At 40.3% G+C, this 19,997-nt stretch overlaps 3 protein-coding genes across 4 annotated transcripts; all 3 read left to right on the forward strand.

Annotated features, from left to right (window-relative positions):
* The first annotated feature begins 469 nt into the window (after positions 1 to 469).
* her3 (hairy-related 3) lies at positions 470 to 1,481 on the forward strand. Its single transcript, XM_072448561.1, has 4 exons — positions 470 to 581; positions 664 to 759; positions 844 to 925; positions 1,028 to 1,481. Exons 1-4 carry the CDS (start codon positions 528 to 530, stop codon positions 1,450 to 1,452), a joined length of 657 nt encoding a protein of 218 aa, XP_072304662.1. The 5' UTR covers positions 470 to 527; the 3' UTR covers positions 1,453 to 1,481.
* A 7,556-nt stretch (positions 1,482 to 9,037) lies between these two features.
* On the forward strand, positions 9,038 to 13,427 carry susd3 (sushi domain containing 3). The gene is made up of 5 exons (XM_072449641.1): positions 9,038 to 9,203; positions 10,585 to 10,779; positions 11,961 to 12,108; positions 12,533 to 12,706; positions 12,938 to 13,427. The coding sequence occupies exons 1-5, from the start codon at positions 9,164 to 9,166 to the stop codon at positions 13,236 to 13,238; spliced, it is 858 nt and encodes a 285-aa protein (XP_072305742.1). The 5' UTR covers positions 9,038 to 9,163; the 3' UTR covers positions 13,239 to 13,427.
* A 329-nt stretch (positions 13,428 to 13,756) lies between these two features.
* LOC140363215 (caspase recruitment domain-containing protein 19-like) lies at positions 13,757 to 16,731 on the forward strand. Of its 2 annotated transcripts, none has more exons than XM_072449642.1 (6): positions 13,757 to 13,858; positions 14,734 to 14,879; positions 15,093 to 15,249; positions 15,738 to 15,806; positions 16,406 to 16,471; positions 16,545 to 16,731. In XM_072449642.1, exons 1-6 carry the CDS (start codon positions 13,837 to 13,839, stop codon positions 16,658 to 16,660), a joined length of 576 nt encoding a protein of 191 aa, XP_072305743.1. In that variant the 5' UTR covers positions 13,757 to 13,836; the 3' UTR covers positions 16,661 to 16,731. The 2 variants fall into 2 exon arrangements, with proteins under 2 accessions (XP_072305743.1, XP_072305744.1); XM_072449643.1 differs by having other exon boundaries at positions 13,757 to 13,834.
* The last annotated feature ends 3,266 nt before the right edge of the window (positions 16,732 to 19,997 follow it).

Genomic DNA, 19,997 nt, shown 5'->3' on the forward strand with positions numbered 1-19,997 from the left:
AATTAAAGACAAACATATTGAACATGCCTAGTTTCCGCGGCAGATTTGGTTCATAAATGGTATTATTCTGTCACAAACATTTTCAAGATTGGTCGTATGTCTTGCAAACGGTTTTAACATCTATTTGGGGAATCATCCAGAAATACTTGATACAAGATGTATTTTTTTAAGCATCAGCAAGTCATCCTCTGCTTCCATGAATTAGATTATCTTTTTTTTCTGTCAAAAGATCTTAATCTATCACATTTATCAATAAATGTATTTTTATCACTCTAGATGAATCCTCCCCATACCAGCCAATAGCTGAATGGAGACATGTCCAGGGTCTGTACAATATATATTTATTTACGTTTTTATTTTTCTCTCCTGTGACGTGTCCAGTCATTTCAATTTGGGTAAGGGGGCAGTGGGGGTCGGGCAAAGCGTGGCCCATTCACATGTTAAATAGGAGGTGCACTATAAATCCAGTCGCGGTCATCTGCCTCATTCTGTGTGTCTGAGGACCCTAACCTAAGGACTGTAACAGAATGGTGGCCACAACTGACTGCGACAGGCCCAGAGCCATGTCTTCTAGAAATAAGGTTTGAGGACTATATTTTTACTTTCCATGAACTAAACATAGCTTTTGACCAGATAATAATGGTGCTTTTTGCTTCCCCATAGGTATCCAAACCATTGATGGAAAAGAAACGACGTGCACGTATCAACCAGTCTCTGGACCAGTTAAAGTCTCTACTGGAGAGCCACTACAGCAGCACTGTAAGCATTAGTACATTGCTTAACAAAACTTTATTTTCGTGTTATTTAACGTTAACAGGATGTTTTTGTTTCTAAATATTTCAGATTCGTAAGCGAAAAATGGAAAAAGCTGATATTTTGGAACTAACAGTGAGACATCTGAAGCATCTACAGAGGAGGCTGAAATGTAAGTTGTCGTTTTTGTTGTTGTTGATGGAGATTTTTTTTTTCCATCGCAGATTTGTACCCACAAATTGAATGCGCATTAAATTACTTTATTTCATTCCAGTTTCCCATGCTGCACCTGAGTCTGAGTACCGCACCGGCTTCCGCAGTTGCGTGTCAAACGTGAACCACTATCTGCTGACCGCGGACCACGTGAGCAGCTCTGACCGCTGGCAACTCTCTCAGCTCAGCTCTCGTCTCCTGAGCGCGCGGAGGCCGGAGGAAGGCTGCAGCACCATGGACAGCGGCATACACGCGCAGCTCACGAGGAGCCTGGTCCCATCACCGACACCGGGATCTGAGGAGTCAAACACAGGCACACGTGAAGCCCACAGCCCTGCTTCAGTGCGCGGTCTCACCAGGAGAGACGGACACAGTTGTTCTGGAGCGATCACTGCTCCAACTACACGAAAAAACACAAACATTCAGAGTTCCAAACTTCACCGTGAGGCTTTGAACGACCAGCTCAATGTATGGCGACCATGGTAGTTTGGTTCTAGACTACGTATTATTGTTGGAATTACTTGTATACAATTGCACTACATTATAGTTTTAAGTTTGTTTATATTGTTGCTGTATGTGAAATGAATATTTTTGATAATGAAAACTGAAATAAATAAGTTCAATTTCTCTATTCCTTTTGTCTGTTTAATGCAGCTAAAGACTAGTCCAAAGTTATTGTCTAGGTGCCAAAAAAGTATGTGAAATAACGTTTATAATTGATTACTCTTATAATTTCAAGGTCCGAGCTAAGTTTTTTAAAAAAAAGGTGCCCGGGCGGAAAATCGATTGATTGGCCAAATATTTAACCCATTTGTGCAGTTTATATAATCATTCATCCCATTTATGTATTTTTTCCCTTAATTTATTTATTTGAAAAGGGCATTGCACATTAATCAACGTCAAACAGTAAATGTGCCTGAGTCCAGTGTCACAATGTTGGGAGGCTCTGACAGAGATGACGGCCTGACCAAAGACAGTCCTTCAGAATTATGCAGTCGTATCGGAGCCATGCACATACCAACAAGCTTTATTAATCAATGTTTGCAGGTCATTTATACATTAAAAACATGACATTAATGCAGAGTTGGTTGATTATGTGGTGTACATTATGGCCTACATAAAGTCAATGAGTACAATGTGCAGCATTGCACACTCAGGAGGTGAAATAACCTTTTTATTTCCATTCTTCTTCGTCTACGTTGTGATTAGGCAGCATAATGGGCGATGGCTAATCACACTCTAACCATAATGTTTAGGGCCTAATGATGTTTGCAAAGCCTAGTTATGGGCTAATCCACAGAGGCACAAGGTAGGATCAACTATTAAAGAAATAGCCGATGGCAGACCTGAAGGAGTCACAGGGCACAATCATGTGTAACAAGCAGGTCTAATGGAACTTTAAAGCCTGCTCAAAATAACAAGAAGCACTTCCATGCTTTCTACATCCTTCCGCTGTGTTTGGCTTGCACGCTTAATGGCCGGAACAGAGGCAGGAAATCAGAAACTTGTCAGACAGAAGAGAAATGATATGCAGTTAATTGCGCCCAACGCCGCGTGACGTCTTGCGCAAACAGGACGGAAACTACTGCGCCAAGCACAAAAGGATGAAGAGAAGGTTTTATTTTATTTTGGAATAACTATACTACATGTTGACAGTAAGATTGCCTTTAATGTTATAAAATGCCTCTTATTCTTAAGCTTATTAACGACTTAACTATTTTGGTGATATCATATCATACTGTATAATCATATATGTTTGAGTTTTGTTCTGCTGGCGGCAGCTGTGTCCCTAACCTTGTCATAAAGCTTTATCTCTATATCTATCTATCTATCTGTTGCAGGCAGCACAGGCTGTAGATGGCACCGTGGAGCGAGGAGAAACGCCCCCTTTCTTTGACTTTTGAACACACGCTCACTGGAGTAGGAGCGGTGCTGCATGGCCCTCTCTTACTTCTTTTCGTGGAATCGACAGCCATGGTATCCTGCTGTGGATGATCTCCTTAATACTCTTCTTTTACTCTTCACAATCTGTCCTTTTGATGAGATTAACGGAGGCTGTGGGCACATGAGAAGTTTGTTTTATGTGTGAATGAAGAATCGCGGGATTTCCAAACGGAATGTCCTAACCGTTTAAAAAGATTTTCAATTGTATTGAACCGTTCACTTATATGTAAACTTTAAACGGAAGGAGAGGAAACAGGTCTTAATGGGGCCCAAATAGACCAGAGTGCAGCTGCGCTTCCTTGTGGCGAACTCATGTTACTACACAGGGATTGGAATTGAAAGAAAACAATAGCATCTTACTTTGGGCTGTGCCATGACTGTGCCACAATGCATTTGCCAGGCCAAAGTCCATCATATTTGACCTATAATGTGCCTATATTTGCACGTTTCATCCCCATGCCGACGCGCTGGGTTTGTCATGTCTGTAAAAAATGAAAGATGTTTTGCCAACTGTTCTCACATGCCTCTTAATAACTCATTTTTATGGTCCTTCATTCAATGTTGAACATTTTGACCATATTGTACTTACTGAATATTATTTACTATAAATCCCTACAGTGAAACTAAAAGATGGTCAGGGAAGTGTAATAATAACAAGGCCAAGGTGAGCATATTAAGCAATACACACAGTAACAGTGCATTACAAACAAGCATACAATCCTTTACAAGCTTGATGGTAGTGTAAAATATGTAATATAGATGACATTACACAAGTATTCAGTTTGTGAAAAGTATTGTGATTAACTAAATAGCATCAATAAAGTAAAGAGAACTTTCTCTCTTTCTCTCTCTGTCTCTCTCTCTGTCTCTCTCTCTGTGTGTGTGTGTGTGTGTGTGTGTGTGCGTGCGTGCGTGCGTGCGTGTGTGCGTGCGTGCGCCTGTACGTGTGTGTACAAATGCTGTGCCCTTATCATCCACAAGATGGCAATATAGTCCACGTGGACAGAACAAGGATCAAATCTGTCCACCCTTTTGCCTGTTGTGCATTATCTACAATGTACAGGTAGTAAACCTGTTTGTGTGGTTTTTTTTTCTGTGAACATTGGGGGAAATTTAAATTATCTTCTTCCATAAATTAAAACTGAATTCTCTTTGGAAAGGAGCATGACCATGACACGTGTCACTGTCAGTGCTCTGCATCTGAGTACTTTTTGACACAATTCTAGAAAATGTGTGAGTTTTATGTTTCACACAAGGTGCTGAACTGGAAGTATACAACACATTGGCCAAGAGCTTTCATGTCTCCTCCATCTGTCAATGCAGGCTTCACTGAAGGCCCATGGAGATTATTGACCCATAATCATCCACTGACTAAAGCTGGGACCCATAATCGTCGGAGAATATATTTGTAGCAACACAATAATATGTACACTAGCATTAGCCAGCAGTTATCTACCTGAAACCAACAGCTCAGCGCTCAGTGGTCCATCAGACATTAGAGTCTTGGTTGTGGTTCAATATATATGAGATAAAGATTGAGAAGGATTGTGTGGAAACAACTGCACTAGACTATCCCTGACCCAAATCAGTTACAGGTCTTTTATGTCACAAAGTTAATTGGGGAGCTCCAAGGCACACAGTTGGGGCATGCCAGTTTAAATATGTTGGGTGTAGTTTAATTCTCTGGATGCTGAGAGTCACTCTGAAAGCATCACATTCAAGAGGTATGAACATTTATTTAGCGCATGGTGTCAGAATGATGAATTGGGAGCTCGAGTGCTTGTGAGTTTTTGTGCAGGGACTAAAAGAACTGCTGACTCTCTCCTCCAACAGAGCGGAACAGTATTGAGACTGGGCCCACACAGAAATAAGTGTAACCCACAACAGCTATTCAAAAACTACTGTGGACTCATAAGGCTGTTGTGCCCAGTGCCTTTCACCCTCAGTTAAAATGTCTGACTTTGAGAACCTTTTCTATGGCACCCAGGTCTCACAATGAAGAAAACAGCAAAACATCAAAAACACAGCATTAGTGTTATGCTGCTTGTATCAATGGGGTCTTCAGCTCTGCCCCCCTGTCAAGGTCACTGAATGAAATAACACACAAAGACAGGCAGCCATTAGCATCAACAGAGAACAGATGTAAGAGAAAACATGAGCAGAGATCTTCTAACAAGCTCTAAACGCTGATAGACGCTGAAGAAACAGATCAGAGTATTCTTTTTAATTAGTTTTAACTTTTCCAATTGCAGAACATAAGCTATATAATATGGATGACAGAGTGCTATAATAGATGTAATGGAAGTTGTAAATATGGCTTTAAATGCTCTTCAGAAGAAATCTCTCTCTGAACCTATTGATGAAATCATTCTGTGAACACAGGGCCTGTACTCGCCTGTGAAACGGCAAGTATGAAACTGCAGAGTGTAATAGTGTTGTACATGGGTCTAGTTGTGACAGGATGTTCTTAAATGGGAGAGCACAGAGTATAATAGAGTAGGTATGACATGTATTTAGAGACACTTTCTGCCTTGTCTATATTTCAAGACCGAAGAGTTGACCCATAAAAAATATAAAAAGCAACTGAAAACTGTTTGATACAAATATGACTTAATACTGCTGGGTATAAGAGTGCTTATTTTACAAAGTAGTGTGACAGGGGAATACCAGCTATGCTCAGTTTAAGAGAGGAGGATGTGGTAACCACGCCATTGTCAGCTACAAAATCGCATGAGGCTGTCGATGGAGAGAGGCTGCACCAAATAATTTGACACACAGAGTTAGAACTGTAGGGTTAGTGATCACTAGTGATTGATACTTGGCTCTACAAAGCTGATCAAGCAGGGATCTACCAGCCAAGCCACTCGGGTGAGGTTAACCTTCAGGGTCACTCGGATAGAGGTACATTGACCTGAAATGGATCAATTCGCTCTAGAACTCAGGACGAGTTGTAAAGAAACTCTTAAAGGGCAACCCAAAATAAAGAAGCTGTGGTAGAAATAAATACAGTGTGAAACTCATATCTCTTGAGCTGACAATCATTGAAGACTCCATCTCCTTGTAAGGCTTATTCCATCTATATGCACACACTCATTTAAGGTTAACATCCAGAAAGTACCCATCCAGTAAGTGTTGGTAGGGGTTAGTGAGGTCACATTAAAGGTGCCATAACATGCTTTTTTTCACTTTTCGTAGTCTATCCTAAGTGTATAATTGATAATAATAAGGGGTGTGCAACACCCTTAACATAATAGTTAAGAAATATCACCCAGACCTTGGACCCCCTCACCAACCCGGAAATGCAAACGGCTTGGTTTGATATTCGCCCCCACCCTTGCGAAGAGTGATCTGGCTCCCCCGCCCAACCCGTGACGTAGTCTCAGAGAGAGCGCGTGTGTGCCCCGCCCAACCCGTGACGTAGTCTCAGAGCGTGTGTGCCCCGCCCACCCGTGACGTAGTCTCAGAGCGTGTGTGCCCCGCCCACCCGTGACGTAGGCCCCACAGCTGTGTGCTGTAAGCTCGGAGTGAGTGAAAAAGAGTCTACTTTGAGACTGAACGTGTTGATTCTACAGCGTGCGCAGAACAGATATTTCTATATATATATATATATATATATAACAGATATATATATATATATATATATATATAACAGATATATATATATATATATATATATATATATATATATATATATATATATATATAAAAAAGTCTTATGTCCATCGCGCTCTTATTTCCTGGTTTTTCGGTATCGGATAGAACTTCTCTCCGTTTATTTTCCCGGTTGCTGCATCAACTGCCACATGAACCTTCACCATTGTGATAATAGTAAAGAGTGTGATATAATTAATGATGTTTTGGGCCTCTTTGAGCCGTGTTTCGTCGTAAATCGAAGCAGAAAAACTCTGGGGCTTGAATGGGAGACACGAGCAGCGCGGAGCCGGGGGGAAGGGGGCGGGAGGCGGCAGGCGGGACGGGAGGGGGGGAGGGGGGATGATGACGCGTGCTTGCCCTTATGACGCGGTCTTGTCCCACCGCCCGTCAGTTTGGAGATTCGAGGAAAGGAGATAGTCTGTAATATAGCTAAACACTGCGGGAATCAATCAAAAAAACACTCTGGGTACATATATGAAGCACAAATAGCAATTTAAGAAGGTTAAAAGCTCTGAAAAGTCGATTTTGCATGTTATGGGACCTTTAAAGCTTAAAACTGCTAAATTAAGAACAATCCAATTTAGTCCTGAAAATTAAGGTCTGAAGCTTGATGACCCGAATGAGGTACTTCGAGAGAAGCTTAAACTTCCTATCTCTGATAGTGGACTTATTGTGCCCCTTTGTTAATTTAAACTAAGATCACCGCATTGCAGGTAGCACAAGGCTCTGTGAGTTGTTTTGTACTTTTGGCTAACAGCATGGATGTAAGAATTGCATGCGTATCGCACCAAACTCTAATCCAGCGGCATGTGCCGGCTCTACCACAGCACAACTCACACGTGGGAACATGGCTTACACACAGTCGTTTCCCCTACAGCCCGCAGTGCGATAACTCAGACACTTCTTCATCATCTACACAGAACTGAGTTGGGTGCTTCCTGCCCATGAACACTTCAGAAACTGGCATCAAAGAAAAAAGTTCTGTAACCATATTAAGATCACTCATAATGCGAAACATACTTTTTTATATTATAAGAAAATACCTGGTGTGTTTTGTTTCATTCAGATACATACTTATGATCATGTATTTATTATATTTAGCCTGTCTAGAGTATGTAAATAGTATTATAACCTAACACTTTTAATTATTTTATATGAATTACAATTAGTCATACGTTTGCTCGGAAGTAAACCAGTGTTGATTCCTGTCACCATTAACAAGCCATGGACATATTTTGATCACTGCAAACCAGGAAGCCAGAGAGCTTTAGTTTTGTTATTACACACCAGACTCATGAGGCTCTGAACAGAATGGTTTTAGGTCTGTCGTGTTCTGGGGTGAAATACAAGTGCACTCTGTCTCTATAGCAGCAGGTCAAACGAGTGTAAAACTTCCCTTGACTCAACACGGCTGTAGCAAATGTCAGGGCTTTTACTGAACCTCAGCTTAAAGTATGGGATCACATTCCTACCTCATTCAAATCTAACGTGTGGATAGTTTTGTTTTAATGTTTCTATTGTTTTAAGTAAAGACCTATTGTAACATAGACCCACTTTTTTCTCCTTTGAACCATGACACAGAAGCAGAAGTGAGAACAGAAAGCTACAGTCTGTTGAACACACAAATTCCATCTTTAATGTTAAACTACTGGATTTCATAGATGGTCTTCTTGTGATAGTATTGACCATAGATCTGTCCATGAGAGTTATAAAGTTATAAGTTTAATTATGTGACAGCTGGAGGCGATATGAAACACATAAACTCTTATTAACATATTAAAACTATTACTCAGGCCCAACAGAAATGTGAGGGCCCGGATAAAAAAGTATCACCCGCTCTACTATAAATCAATAGAAAAAGGATTCCGTTTTGGGCCCCTATATCCCTGTGCCCAGGACAAATACCTATTTGTCCCCCCCTTGTCTACTCCCCTGTTATTATTTAATATTTTCTATATAACTCCAACCCAGCCACACACATACATCTGCTAAAATACACATTCAGTTTGAAGTATGGGCATACATTATAGCCTAGTGTTATGGGAAGAAGTTAGAAAGCACACACAAAAAGAAAAAAACTAAACACCATATCACCTGGCTACCCTTTTTATTTTAAATGAATCATCCTATTTTTACAACATTTGGGGCATGTGTTTGACCGTCACCTTTCATTACGCAACTGCCAACTGCCTGTTTTTGAAGTGAGAGCAAGTGAAAGTAGACAGTGGTGAGCTCTAAAACGCTTCCTCCTCTAAGCCGACAGCTGCGACTTCCTGCGACACATAAAGCGCTTAACCGCCTGGGCTGTGCGCGCTTTAGCTCGCGGTGGAACGCAGTCACATTTAGGCTCGACAGATTGATTTAGGACCATCTTCTTCAGTTGTTTAGCGCATTCATTGACCTGGGACAACAGAAAAACGCGCACATAGAGCATTGTTTTTTGGGGGCACGTCAAGTTGGATGACACTTGGAGGGAATTTGGGACCGTTTACCTCGTCCCAAGCGCAGAGGAGCATCGCTTTACGCACACAGGGATCCGTGTCTCGCATCATAGCAACCAACGGTCACTGCATCAGCCTCTAACGTGTCCAGGAGAGAGATGGAAGGCAAAAACGCGAGCTATCATGGCAGTAACTCAGGTAAGACACTGTTTATTACACCCTGCGTCTTACATGTTATTATGTCAAGTGCATTTGGCTGTTCTAATTATAACAATCTTATTATCTGACGTTTGCTAAATAGTCGGAGCATGTTTTGGAGCATGTTAGAGGTGAATCCTGGACAACAGGCGGTCTGTGTGGTTTAATCAGGGACTCCACAGCTGGGCTCCTCACGCAGGCTCACGCGCGCGCACGTTGGATAAAAGCGCTCTGTGGCGACCCCATGTTAATACGTATTAAAGTCTCCCTCTGCTCTTGGACAGAATCGTGATGAGTCCAGTTGTAAGAGCTGCAGGAGATTGAAAAGTAAGAGGGGAATCAGAGCTCAGACTGAGATGAGGGAGAATGCTGAGGTCAAGGTTGGAGCTGCAGGTGGTCGAGAGACACTTGAGAACATGCTTTTGTTGAGAGAGGAAGGGGTGTTGAGGCTGGTGGTTCACCTTAGGAGGAGACATTATTGAAAATATTTACATTTATGAATAGTGGGTGATGTTTTTGTGTGTTTGTGTGTCCTTTATTTCACTTTATAGGCCGTTGTGTCATCCTATACAGCCATCTTCTCCAACCAGTGTTCAGAAGTTAATGAGATTATAAATGATCAAACCACTCCTAAAGGAGACGTATAAGGCTTTTTTCAGGTTCTTAGTATTGAACTATAACATAACAAGAAAATCAATCCGCATTTTGTTCATTTTAAACCGCACGATTGATCTAAAACAGCTTAATAAAAACAACTTGTTCATTGACTACGTGTTGAAAACTGCAGGTCTCTTAGTACACAATGAGGAAACACCATTGTAACAAGGTTAAAGTAGATTTTGTATAATATGTCCCCTTTAAGAAATTACGTTGTTATGATATGAACTGCAACCAGGCTTTTTTTCTACTGCAGTTGCTAAAACAAATCCAGATTTTAACCATTCCTAAGCAATGTAATGCGATGTTGTTACTTTTACATGAGTAATTAAAGTAAGGCTGGCGAAACCTCTACACCCGGCCTGTTGTACTCAGTGATGTGAGACCTCCATGCTGTAGCGAGCACAGATAATGTTTTGTTTTGCATGGCTTCAGATGGGCTGAGCTGTTTCCACCACACAGGCTTTTGTTGTTTCAATGAGTTATCACATTTCCTCTTTGATACTGTCTGGATGCATTGCGAAAGAACGTCAGGCCAACAACATGTCCCTGTGCGCTGCTTTTTCCGAGAGATATACTTCATAAATCTGACCAACCTCTTTGCCAGGGGCTTGCACTGCTATAGTCCTTATAATCTTGCCAGTGATTAAGTTATATCATGCCCATAAATGACACTTTTTACATGAAGAATACACACATAACACTTTTGATCTGGACGGTTTAGGTTTTGTCCAGACCCAGTGCATTCCGATGCCTCAGCCGGCCCTGGGTTTCCAGCGGATCATCTCTGGTAACGGCACCAGCGTGGGCACCGTGATCGCCCTGCGCTGCCCGGACAAACACAAGCTGATCGGAGACAGTATGAAGTGTGTTTTGGACGCTAACAGCACTCACTGGGTGGGAGAGACATTCTGCAAGCGTAAGTATACCTTTTATAGTGCAGTCATTAGGATCAAATATATTTACAGTCAAACATGCTCTAGATGAGGGGAATATAATGATTCGTGATGCCAAATTTTCATGGGTGGGAATGCAGATCAGAGGGGATAAAAAGGAGATTTAGCTTTCAAATTGTAGGGAGAATGGATGTCACGCTATTGAATTTGATACAACAATTATTCATGATTATTGACACGGAACAAAACTAAAATGAAATCCTTAATTTTCTTAGATTTTCTTACATCAATGTTGCAGTGTGATCAGCATTATGAAATCAAACTTTATGAAGGCAAAACGTTACAGGGATTTAAACAGCCACATAAAAAGCACATTTAGGTGTATGTTCTTGGAGTACAGATTTAATAGAAATTTCCCTTCTAAAATAGTCATTAGCTTTTGTTTTTTAGGATTTTATTGCAATAATTTTTAATTGTTACATTATGTAGACTACTGGTCATAATTGAGTGTCTGCGTGATGACGTCACGCAGACACTATATGTTCTTGTATTATTGAGTATTCGCCATGATTTTCCATTTAGACTGTTTCAACTCCTTAACGCTTCAACCGATTTCAACAAGTTATACCTCATTACGATCGCTTTCACAGTATTACGGGTGCTATTATTGACATTTGAAAAACTTGTACTTTTTGCAGAATTTTCAAAAGTATTAGCACTTTTTCCCCAGTGAAATAAATGGGGCATTATGAGTGTCTGCATAATTCTTTAGGCTTTATTCTTTAGACTTTACTCTTTAGACTTTTGTGACGGAGCCAGATGAGTGAGAGAGAGAGAGAGAGAGAGAGAGAGAGAGAGAGAGAGAGAGAGAGAGGGAGAGAGAGGGAGGGAGAGAAGGAGGGAGAGACGCAGACACTCTAGCAATGGCTTCAGCTATTGCAAATGATCTAGTAATATAGTATCATTGTATTAAAGAGTCATTGTACAATTTCAATACATTATCCACTTTACACTTAGAACCCTCCAACCACAACGAATATGCCATCCTCACACCACATGTGTCTTGCTCAAGGACACAACAGAACTTTGAACTGATCAGAGCTGAAATAGTTGACCTTGTTGTGAATGACTCTTGGACACACTCCTGGACGAATAAGGGATTACGCCGATCACTTATGAGGATTTCTCTCTTTTATTCCTGCAGCTCTCTCCTACAACGAGACCCATGGGCTGCATCTGGCCATACTGGTTTCCATTGTGAGTTCAGGCATCATCTTCTTCATGTCCATGGCGTTCCTCACCTGCTGTTTTGTCGACTGCATTGAAAAAAACAAAAGGAAAGAGATGGAGAGGTTGGTTGAGTGAAACTGTTATCACTACAATATCACTTCTACTACAACTCACTGGGGCTCACAAATTTACAATAGCATCACTATTACTGCTGCAATTCCATAAGCAGTGTATTAAATGTACAATTCAACAAATAACTATATGTTTTAATGATACAAATTGTTGTTTAGACTATTTCATGCTGTCACAAATTTCCAGACTCTCACAACATTTTATACACATGCATTTATTTAAATTTGGATTTGGATTGATTAGAAAGATTTTCATTGAGGAACGCTTCTTTTACACTCATAATACATGTATTTGCATGACATTACATCTGAGAATGCACAGTGAGCATAATAAAAACATGGGCTATAAACACAATTTATTTAGCAATTTTTTTAATGTCAAACTTTAATGTCAAATTTACTTTCTTACTCTCAGAGATTCCAGAGAAATGCCGCCGCTGTGGGAGGAGCAAAACCCTCAATGGGAGATGAACAGTCCCAAATACAGCAACAAGAGCAGAAACAACAATAACAACAATCTCATGGAAAAAGAGTTGACCCAGTGGAACCATCGTGATCCAGGACAGCAGCGTGACGACCACACATGCAGGTAAACTGATCACGTAGCTCTGGAAATAAAGGAAACTATTGCAAACGTGGTAGACTTAACCGTGGCAGAAATGTCAGTAGTGAAATGTGCAAACCAAACACCCATTGTGAATGAGTAAGAGGGGATTGTTTGTCTGTATCTGTCAGCTGCCTGTTATTTTTTCCCAGAGCTGTATATTTATTTTTCGAGAGTCCAATTTCTAAAATCAAAACTTTAATTTGCTCTTTGCAGGTGTCAACAGCAGTACAGCTGCGATCCAATTGGTCCTTATTCATATGACGTTGCTTCCAGATTCCCGGCCCTTCCTGGATATGAATATGACCAATCACTTTTACCTCAAAATCCTAACTCTTGCCTCCAGCCTATCACATCTTCAAGACAGACTTCAGACCTGGCACAAGTTGATGCCACAAGGTCTGATCCGGTGTGGCAGTGTGGAGCAAGACAACAGGGCAATTTGCCAGGACCTCTCAATCAGCCCAGGAATAAAAACTCTGCTAAAGAACTTTCTATACGAGTAATATCCGTCTGAAGACATCAAGCACGTTCAAAGGGTTATTTACTGACTCTGCAAGGCTTTATTGACATTGAGAAACGAATGGGGGAATTGTACAAATGCTGTGAATAAAAACTCTTTAAGAAGCAAAACTACGTGCCTTGGTGAAAGGTGGAAGCACGCTGCCCTCTGCCGGTGAAGACGCAGACTTACACTTTACGTTGTGTCGACTGAGTTGACTAAACATTTGTATATTTAGTGTATATTTCCTACTTTCTTGTTCAATCTTTCTTGTTCATGTCGGTGCTGTCAAATGCAACGAAAATTAATCTTGGTTATAGCTAGAGCTGGAGATAAATGCATTTCAAACCTCATATTTAAACGTTGTATTTAAATGGCATTGTATAGAATTATGAATTGTAAATAAATAAATAAATAAATGCTCGCCGTGCCCTATGAGTGACACGAGCTGTTCCTGTCGGTAATCTCCTGTCTACGACCGATTTAAACCGTAATCATGGATCCAGAGGTCACGTGGTTCCAGGTGCGAGGTGCTAAGGTGGAGCAGGATCCAGAGACGCACAGTGCGGACTGTTGAAGGCTGAAGGACCCAACTCCCCGCCGCTGTCCCAGTATGGCAGGCCTGTGCATGAAGGGTAAGTCATTGTGAGGTGTTGGGCTGCATCCTTTGGGTGCTACTCGCGGAAAAGTGCAGCTTTATTGCAACAAGTTGAACAGTTTGTTTGTGTGTGTCGCGTAGCATCTTCCTCCGCCACAGTTGTTGTGTCACTGGTGTTTGGAGAGGGAGGGCAGTGGCACAGAATAAAACATGAACATTTTAGGTGGAGGTATTAATGAGTTAAGCTAAGAGCTAAATAATAGTTGATCACAAGGATTTACCCAAGTAATTGTATAACGCAGCTAGGTTATCTACTATTCTGTGTTTCCCCCATTCTGCTGACACTGGTATAGGCAATCCTAATCATATGGATATTTATTGTAATATGTTGGTGGAAAACCGTAATTTATCATCCCTATTTTTATTTTATTTTTCACAACAACAAGCAAAAAAATAATTTGTTGTATCCCAATCAATGTATTGTTTTTAGACTATGGGGAAAATAGACCCGTTAAAATAACACGTAAAAGTAAAGTGCAATATATTGCTGAAGAAAATATAGTCTATAGAATATAGGAACAATCCTAAAGCAGGTTAAACCCCAGAAACAATTTTAAATGTACAGTATCATTAAAAAAAAAAAAACATGAACTGCAATAATAAAAATAAACACTTTTTTTTTTCTGCAATTTTTTTTTTTCACCCTCCAGTGTTCAAATATTACTGTAGATCAGAAAAACATAACCCACAATAAATATTGACTTAAAATCATATTTTTTCAATCTCATTCATTGAACAATAAGTCAATACAGGGATTATTAATGGAAAAGCCTGCTATTATTATACAGGGGCCATCTTCCTGTACCATATATTTAGAGGTATAAATCACACTATTTCATATTTCTGGACTAGATCCTGATGGCTACACGAGGCAGCTCTTGACAGACGCCCACTTTCTGTGTTCACACCAGAGGATGGACACCGAGTTGCTCGATGAACTGGTGCTGCAGCTCAATAGAACCTACCCCCAAATACTGTCTGACAAGGAGGCTCATAAGGTGAGATGTGTAGTATTCAAGTATGAAATAATTACTTATAAATGCTTGTTTGGATTGGACACAGTAAGCAAAGGTTGGCCATTTTGTACTAAAGATTACAACAGTGAACTAGAACATATTCAAGTCTGGAGCGAGTCTGAAGCAGATCCTCCTTTACCATTGTGGGATAAGACCTTCCCTTGGCCGACAGTTATTCCTTGTCTCTCATTTCAGTTCAGGAATGTGAGAGTTCTGACCAAGCTCCGATTTGCTGAGCTGTTGAGGAACCTCCACTGTAAAGGTGAAGAGGCGTGTCTAGAATTTTACAGAGGACTTCAGCTCCATGCAGAGGACTTGTACTGTAGACTGCCCTCTAGAGGCCGATACAGAGGTAAAATTGAGTGGAAAAGTACAACTCTCCTGTCTGAATTGTCTGAACTGTTTCTGAATTACACAACCACTGTGTATTTGTTAATATACTTACTACTAATACTTCCTGTTCATGAGAAATGCCAATACAGAGACCTATGAAAATGTGTCGCATCATGTATTGACTAAATCTACTATTTATGCATTTAAATCACATCTAAATGAAGTAAAAGATGAAAAATATTTAATTTCCACACTTTATTGAACATTACCATTTACTGCAATATGTATGATGAGCACATTAGCTTTATGTCCTTCTATATAAAGTGCTAAGACTGGGATCTGCATATTGTACGACTTTCTACAGGTCTGGCATATTCATTGAATTCAGGATCCCCTGTAATATGTTATCCAGCTTTGAAGTCAACCTGACAGTTTCAATGCAATTGCAAATGCAAATCAAAAATTAGATCTAAAAACTATGTACAAAGTTTCACTTTTGTCCTTCAGATATGGAAGAGACAAAAAGGATCAATGGGGAGATGGTCACCCCGGGACCCAGTGTGCTGAATGATAAAGGTGGGTTTAAAAAGTCATTGGTAACTTTTCTAACAGGGCACTGGACACCACAATTTCATTTTGACACACACACACACACACACACACACACACACACACACACAGTAAAATGGGTGTTCTATTCCTCAATCCAAATCCAAATATTGGTTTCATGGATTGCACTGTGATCTGAAAAGCCAGTTGTCCTGAAGCTTTTAACCCGTGGCATCAGAGAACGGCCCCTGCCTCTGTTCTGTCCCATTCATCTACATCCCATTACATTCAGGGCTGTGGCTTTGTGGGTCACTCACGTGCGCAGGACGTCCCATAACAGCTTCCTCTGTGCAGCATTCCTTTTGAACAGTCCAGGTCCATCCACTGGGTCAAAGGTGTGTCAGTGGGGAACTAGGTCAGGGTCATGTACTGGGCAATTGTGTCAGAACAACTGTGAAAAATGATTTAATACCAAGTGTTTATAAAAGTTCAAACAGATTCACTATTAATAATACATGTGACAGTTAAACAAACAAATAAATAAATACACACTAATACCATAGTCCATGTTTGATTTGATGACTGCCACAACAAGTCAGAACATTGCATCTCTCGGTGCTTTTCAGGGCCCATGTTCTTCTTGAGCTGTTTTAGTTTGGTTGTTGGCGTTGCCATACTGTACTACTGTGGAGGTAAGATATTTCATAGTCAGAATTAATTGTACTGACAAAAATAATTCTGATATTTAAATATTTGTGCCCACAGAAAAGGAGTCACTGAATCACACATCCCCATGGCTTCACTGTTCTGCAAGAAAACTTAGTAAAGGTGCTAAACACATTTTGCTTTCTTATGCTGAAGCGGGAAAGCATAACGTATAAGATGGTATAGAGATGTACTTTACTATCAGCTACTGTGCCAAAAGCATATCCCTCACATTCACTTTCATGTATGTCTTTATATAATGTTCAGTTTTCCACAAATGGCAATACTTGAAATTACTGATTTTTATAACCATTAAAGTTGATGCTGTATCAAGACATGTGTTGTATTGTGTGGCTTCTAATATACTGTACAATGTGTCTGAAGCACATGTAAAGACATCAGTAAAAATAAAATGTGCAACTGCAGTTAAGTTTCAGATGCACAGCAAAAACATTCACAGCAGAAGGTAATGTAGACAATTATCTTTTACATATATAAATTGGCCCTAGTGATTGAATGTGAGAGTGAACTGTCTGTAATGTCTATGTCTCTGTGTTGGCCCTGCGACAAGTTGGCCACTGTCCAGGATGTACCCCGCCTAAGGCCCGAAGTCACTGGGATAGGCTCCAGTCACCCGCGACCCCGAAAGGGAACAAGCGGTAGAAAATGGATGGATGGATATATGGGGTAAAACATCTCCCTTTTACATTGCCTTATTAACTCAAATATATATATATAAAAAAGACAAGTATGTCAAGAAGACTGGAGGTTTCTCTAAACGCCACTAGAGGGGGCTTCAAGCTCCTTTAATTCCTCAAGATGTTGCAGAAGATGGTGTGTGGTGTCCTGTAACAATCAATACAAACCAACGGGTAGACCATCAATTAATAATGACATTTACATTGATTGTTGAAGTAGGCTACATTCCGCACCATTAACTACGCAAGACAAAGGCTTAATTACTAAAAGCTTTAAAAGAAATGTCAAGTTGGACAGGTTTCATCCTAATATAGGTCATATTTCATGCCTGAACAGATTTCTTACTGGAGCATATTTGTTATAACATAAATTGTCTTTTGCTTTTTAAGATCTAAATCAGTCTTTAGGGCAGATGGGTAACATATATTAGGTTGATATTTATTTCTTTTTGCGAATGCTTTGATATACTGGCATTTATTTGCAATATTTGTGTTTTGCAGCATTATTACTACCACTTGCCTTTGGCTTGAAAACTTGAAACTGCACTTCACCTATAGCATGTAAATGTAGCTTCAAAGTGTCCTCAAGTAATGCCTTGTTAAAGTTTCTGGTCACCTTTCTCCACCGCTTGATTATGCAAATAACCTTAAGTCTTTCTCTGGTGTAGAACTATCCAAGTGTATGTAATGAGCATTTGCTGGGTTTAATTGAGATTGCAGTGACACGGAGTCTAATTAGGGCTTCACATTTTAACGATCAGTTCTGGAGCAGTCTCTGAATCACGGGTTGCTGCTCCAGACCTCCACACAGAAGCTCGGAGTAAAGGGAAATAAACACGTTATAATTTGGACTGAGACATGACGAGAGTGGCCGGGAACGGAGGCAGAAGTGGGAGTAGTACTCATTTGTCATAATAAGCGTATCATTAATGCTGATTCTACTGATATTGAACCATTGCAGCAATTTCTTTTTACCAATAAAAGTATGGTCCTGATTGTTACTCACGGTTACAAAAGTACTGCTATCTCCTTTGGGTCTGCAGCTATTAGAGATTACAATTAAAATAATAACCTAATCAAAAACATAGTCAATCTTTGAAGAATGTTTAATACTTGGCATTTGTTTACAGAATGTGCAAAAGTGTCCTCCACAAACTTAGGTAACCTCTAGTTAGTTAAGGTTGCAGTTTTAACTCGCGTCAACAGTGCAATTAAAAGCTGAAACCTTTCTTTGAGCTTGCGTGGTTTAGGTGCTTATTTCTGTCTGGCCAGTGCTGTAGGTAACTTTATGTCTGAGGAGCCACACATGAGCTCACCTGTGCATCACCACTTTCCTGTTTACCAGTCCTTTTGCCAGTGCTGCTCTTTCTCCCATTTTCTTCCCAGCCACAAAAAATAATCTTCTCGCCAAAATGACAACAGTAGTATTTTCAGTTGATTGTTTTTGTTGGTGGAACTTTCCATGGTAGCCTGGAGAGGTCAGTGTGTTTGTGGGTCAGCTTTGGGTTGGGACAGGAGAGAAGAGGACCAAAAAACATGCTGACTACAGGGCTGTGTAACAGGACAAACTGACCCGTGAGGCAGCAGGGAGAGTGTCTGTCTCTATTGGGGAAACACGCATGAAAAGATGTGTTGAGTATGCAAAAGATTGAATGAGCGAGTCCCTGTGCATGTCAGGCGAAGTGTGTGGGTCTTTACGTTGTAGAGAATTCATGGTCAACACAGTCATGGCCAACTTCGAAAAAGAGATGATGACGGGAACATATTCAGTGTTTGAAATCAAGTTTCATTTCAGGCTAAGCGAGGCATAATTCCATTATATAGGGCCACAACTTTGTGAATTTGTTCTTTACAATTTGTTCTTTTATTCTCTTTACACATTATATCTCACCTTAGTTCCCTGTTAAGGTCAAAATTTTTATGCTTAATAGTTTTTAAGAGGTGACCAATTTGTCTGTTTTAAGACGTTTTAAATCTATTAAACATAGTGTACCTACAAGGATGGGCAAAGGAATTGGTAAAAACAAAAATGGTTCATGTGACTATATCCTGATGATATTGGCAAACCCTCTGAAATGTGCTGAACGTGCCTGCCAATGTAAAGGCTGAGGTTGAATAAGAACATGATCAGACTATCAAATAAACACAAAAGTGCAGTAATACCACTGTACTGTAAACCCTTATTTGAAAGATTACACTGCTTTGTTTTATTTTTAATCAGCTCTTTTTTTGTTGAGTAGTTATTATTATGGCCATATGTTTGAACTTGCCAGTGCCTGAAGCTGAGCATGGATGGGCCTGGTTTGTAGAGGCGGCGGTCGTTGTGCCTTTGGGCAAGACACTTCACCCACCTTGCCTCCATTATGGAGCTGGTGTATGAATGAGTTTGTGAGAGTGAATGTGGGACAACTGGTGGAAATCAGCCCATGGTTACAATCCAGCATACATCATGCATGTTCATTAATATACATTGTCCCTTCAAAATAAAATAATAATTTACTTGATATTCTGCGTAATTTGGTCAGTTTATTTGATATAGCTATCGGTCCAACACCCATATACATGTTGATTATGGCTTTGAGGCAAAAGATAGCAATAAAAATGTAGCAATATCCCAATTCTTCTCAAAGCAACCGTTTATGTGCGAGGGATAGTTCAGTCGTTAATAAAAGCACTGCACAACATTGTTCATGGCTTATAGTTCTTCTTGGTTGACCTCATTTATTCGTGCTTGACGCAGAAGTGGGACGCCAATACATAACGCGTCTCTGACTTTTTGCAGGCCGTCAAGGGTTAAACTTTGCACCCCTCCTGG

The sequence above is a fragment of the Eucyclogobius newberryi genome, unplaced genomic scaffold (genome assembly GCF_026437365.1).
Source record: "Eucyclogobius newberryi isolate DKJ021-1_F unplaced genomic scaffold, fEucNew1.0.hap1 SCAF_17, whole genome shotgun sequence".
Lineage (NCBI taxonomy): Eukaryota > Metazoa > Chordata > Actinopteri > Gobiiformes > Gobiidae > Eucyclogobius > Eucyclogobius newberryi.

What these genes read in the sequence shown, in the direction of transcription:
- susd3 (XM_072449641.1), top strand. Translation starts at nt 9,164, where the DNA reads ATGGAAGGCAAAAACGCGAGCTATCATGGCAGTAACTCAG. An exon ending in GGGAGAGACATTCTGCAAGC is followed by an intron (nt 10,780 to 11,960) that starts GTAAGTATACCT and finishes TTATTCCTGCAG; the next exon opens with CTCTCTCCTACAACGAGACC. An exon ending in CGTGACGACCACACATGCAG is followed by an intron (nt 12,707 to 12,937) that starts GTAAACTGATCA and finishes TGCTCTTTGCAG; the next exon opens with GTGTCAACAGCAGTACAGCT.
- LOC140363215 (XM_072449642.1), top strand. Translation starts at nt 13,837, where the DNA reads ATGGCAGGCCTGTGCATGAAGG. An exon ending in GGCAGGCCTGTGCATGAAGG is followed by an intron (nt 13,859 to 14,733) that starts GTAAGTCATTGT and finishes TTTCTGGACTAG; the next exon opens with ATCCTGATGGCTACACGAGG. An exon ending in CTCTAGAGGCCGATACAGAG is followed by an intron (nt 15,250 to 15,737) that starts GTAAAATTGAGT and finishes TTTGTCCTTCAG; the next exon opens with ATATGGAAGAGACAAAAAGG.
- her3 (XM_072448561.1), top strand. Translation starts at nt 528, where the DNA reads ATGGTGGCCACAACTGACTGCGACAGGCCCAGAGCCATGTCTTCTAGA. An exon ending in CCATGTCTTCTAGAAATAAG is followed by an intron (nt 582 to 663) that starts GTTTGAGGACTA and finishes GCTTCCCCATAG; the next exon opens with GTATCCAAACCATTGATGGA. An exon ending in AGAGCCACTACAGCAGCACT is followed by an intron (nt 760 to 843) that starts GTAAGCATTAGT and finishes TAAATATTTCAG; the next exon opens with ATTCGTAAGCGAAAAATGGA.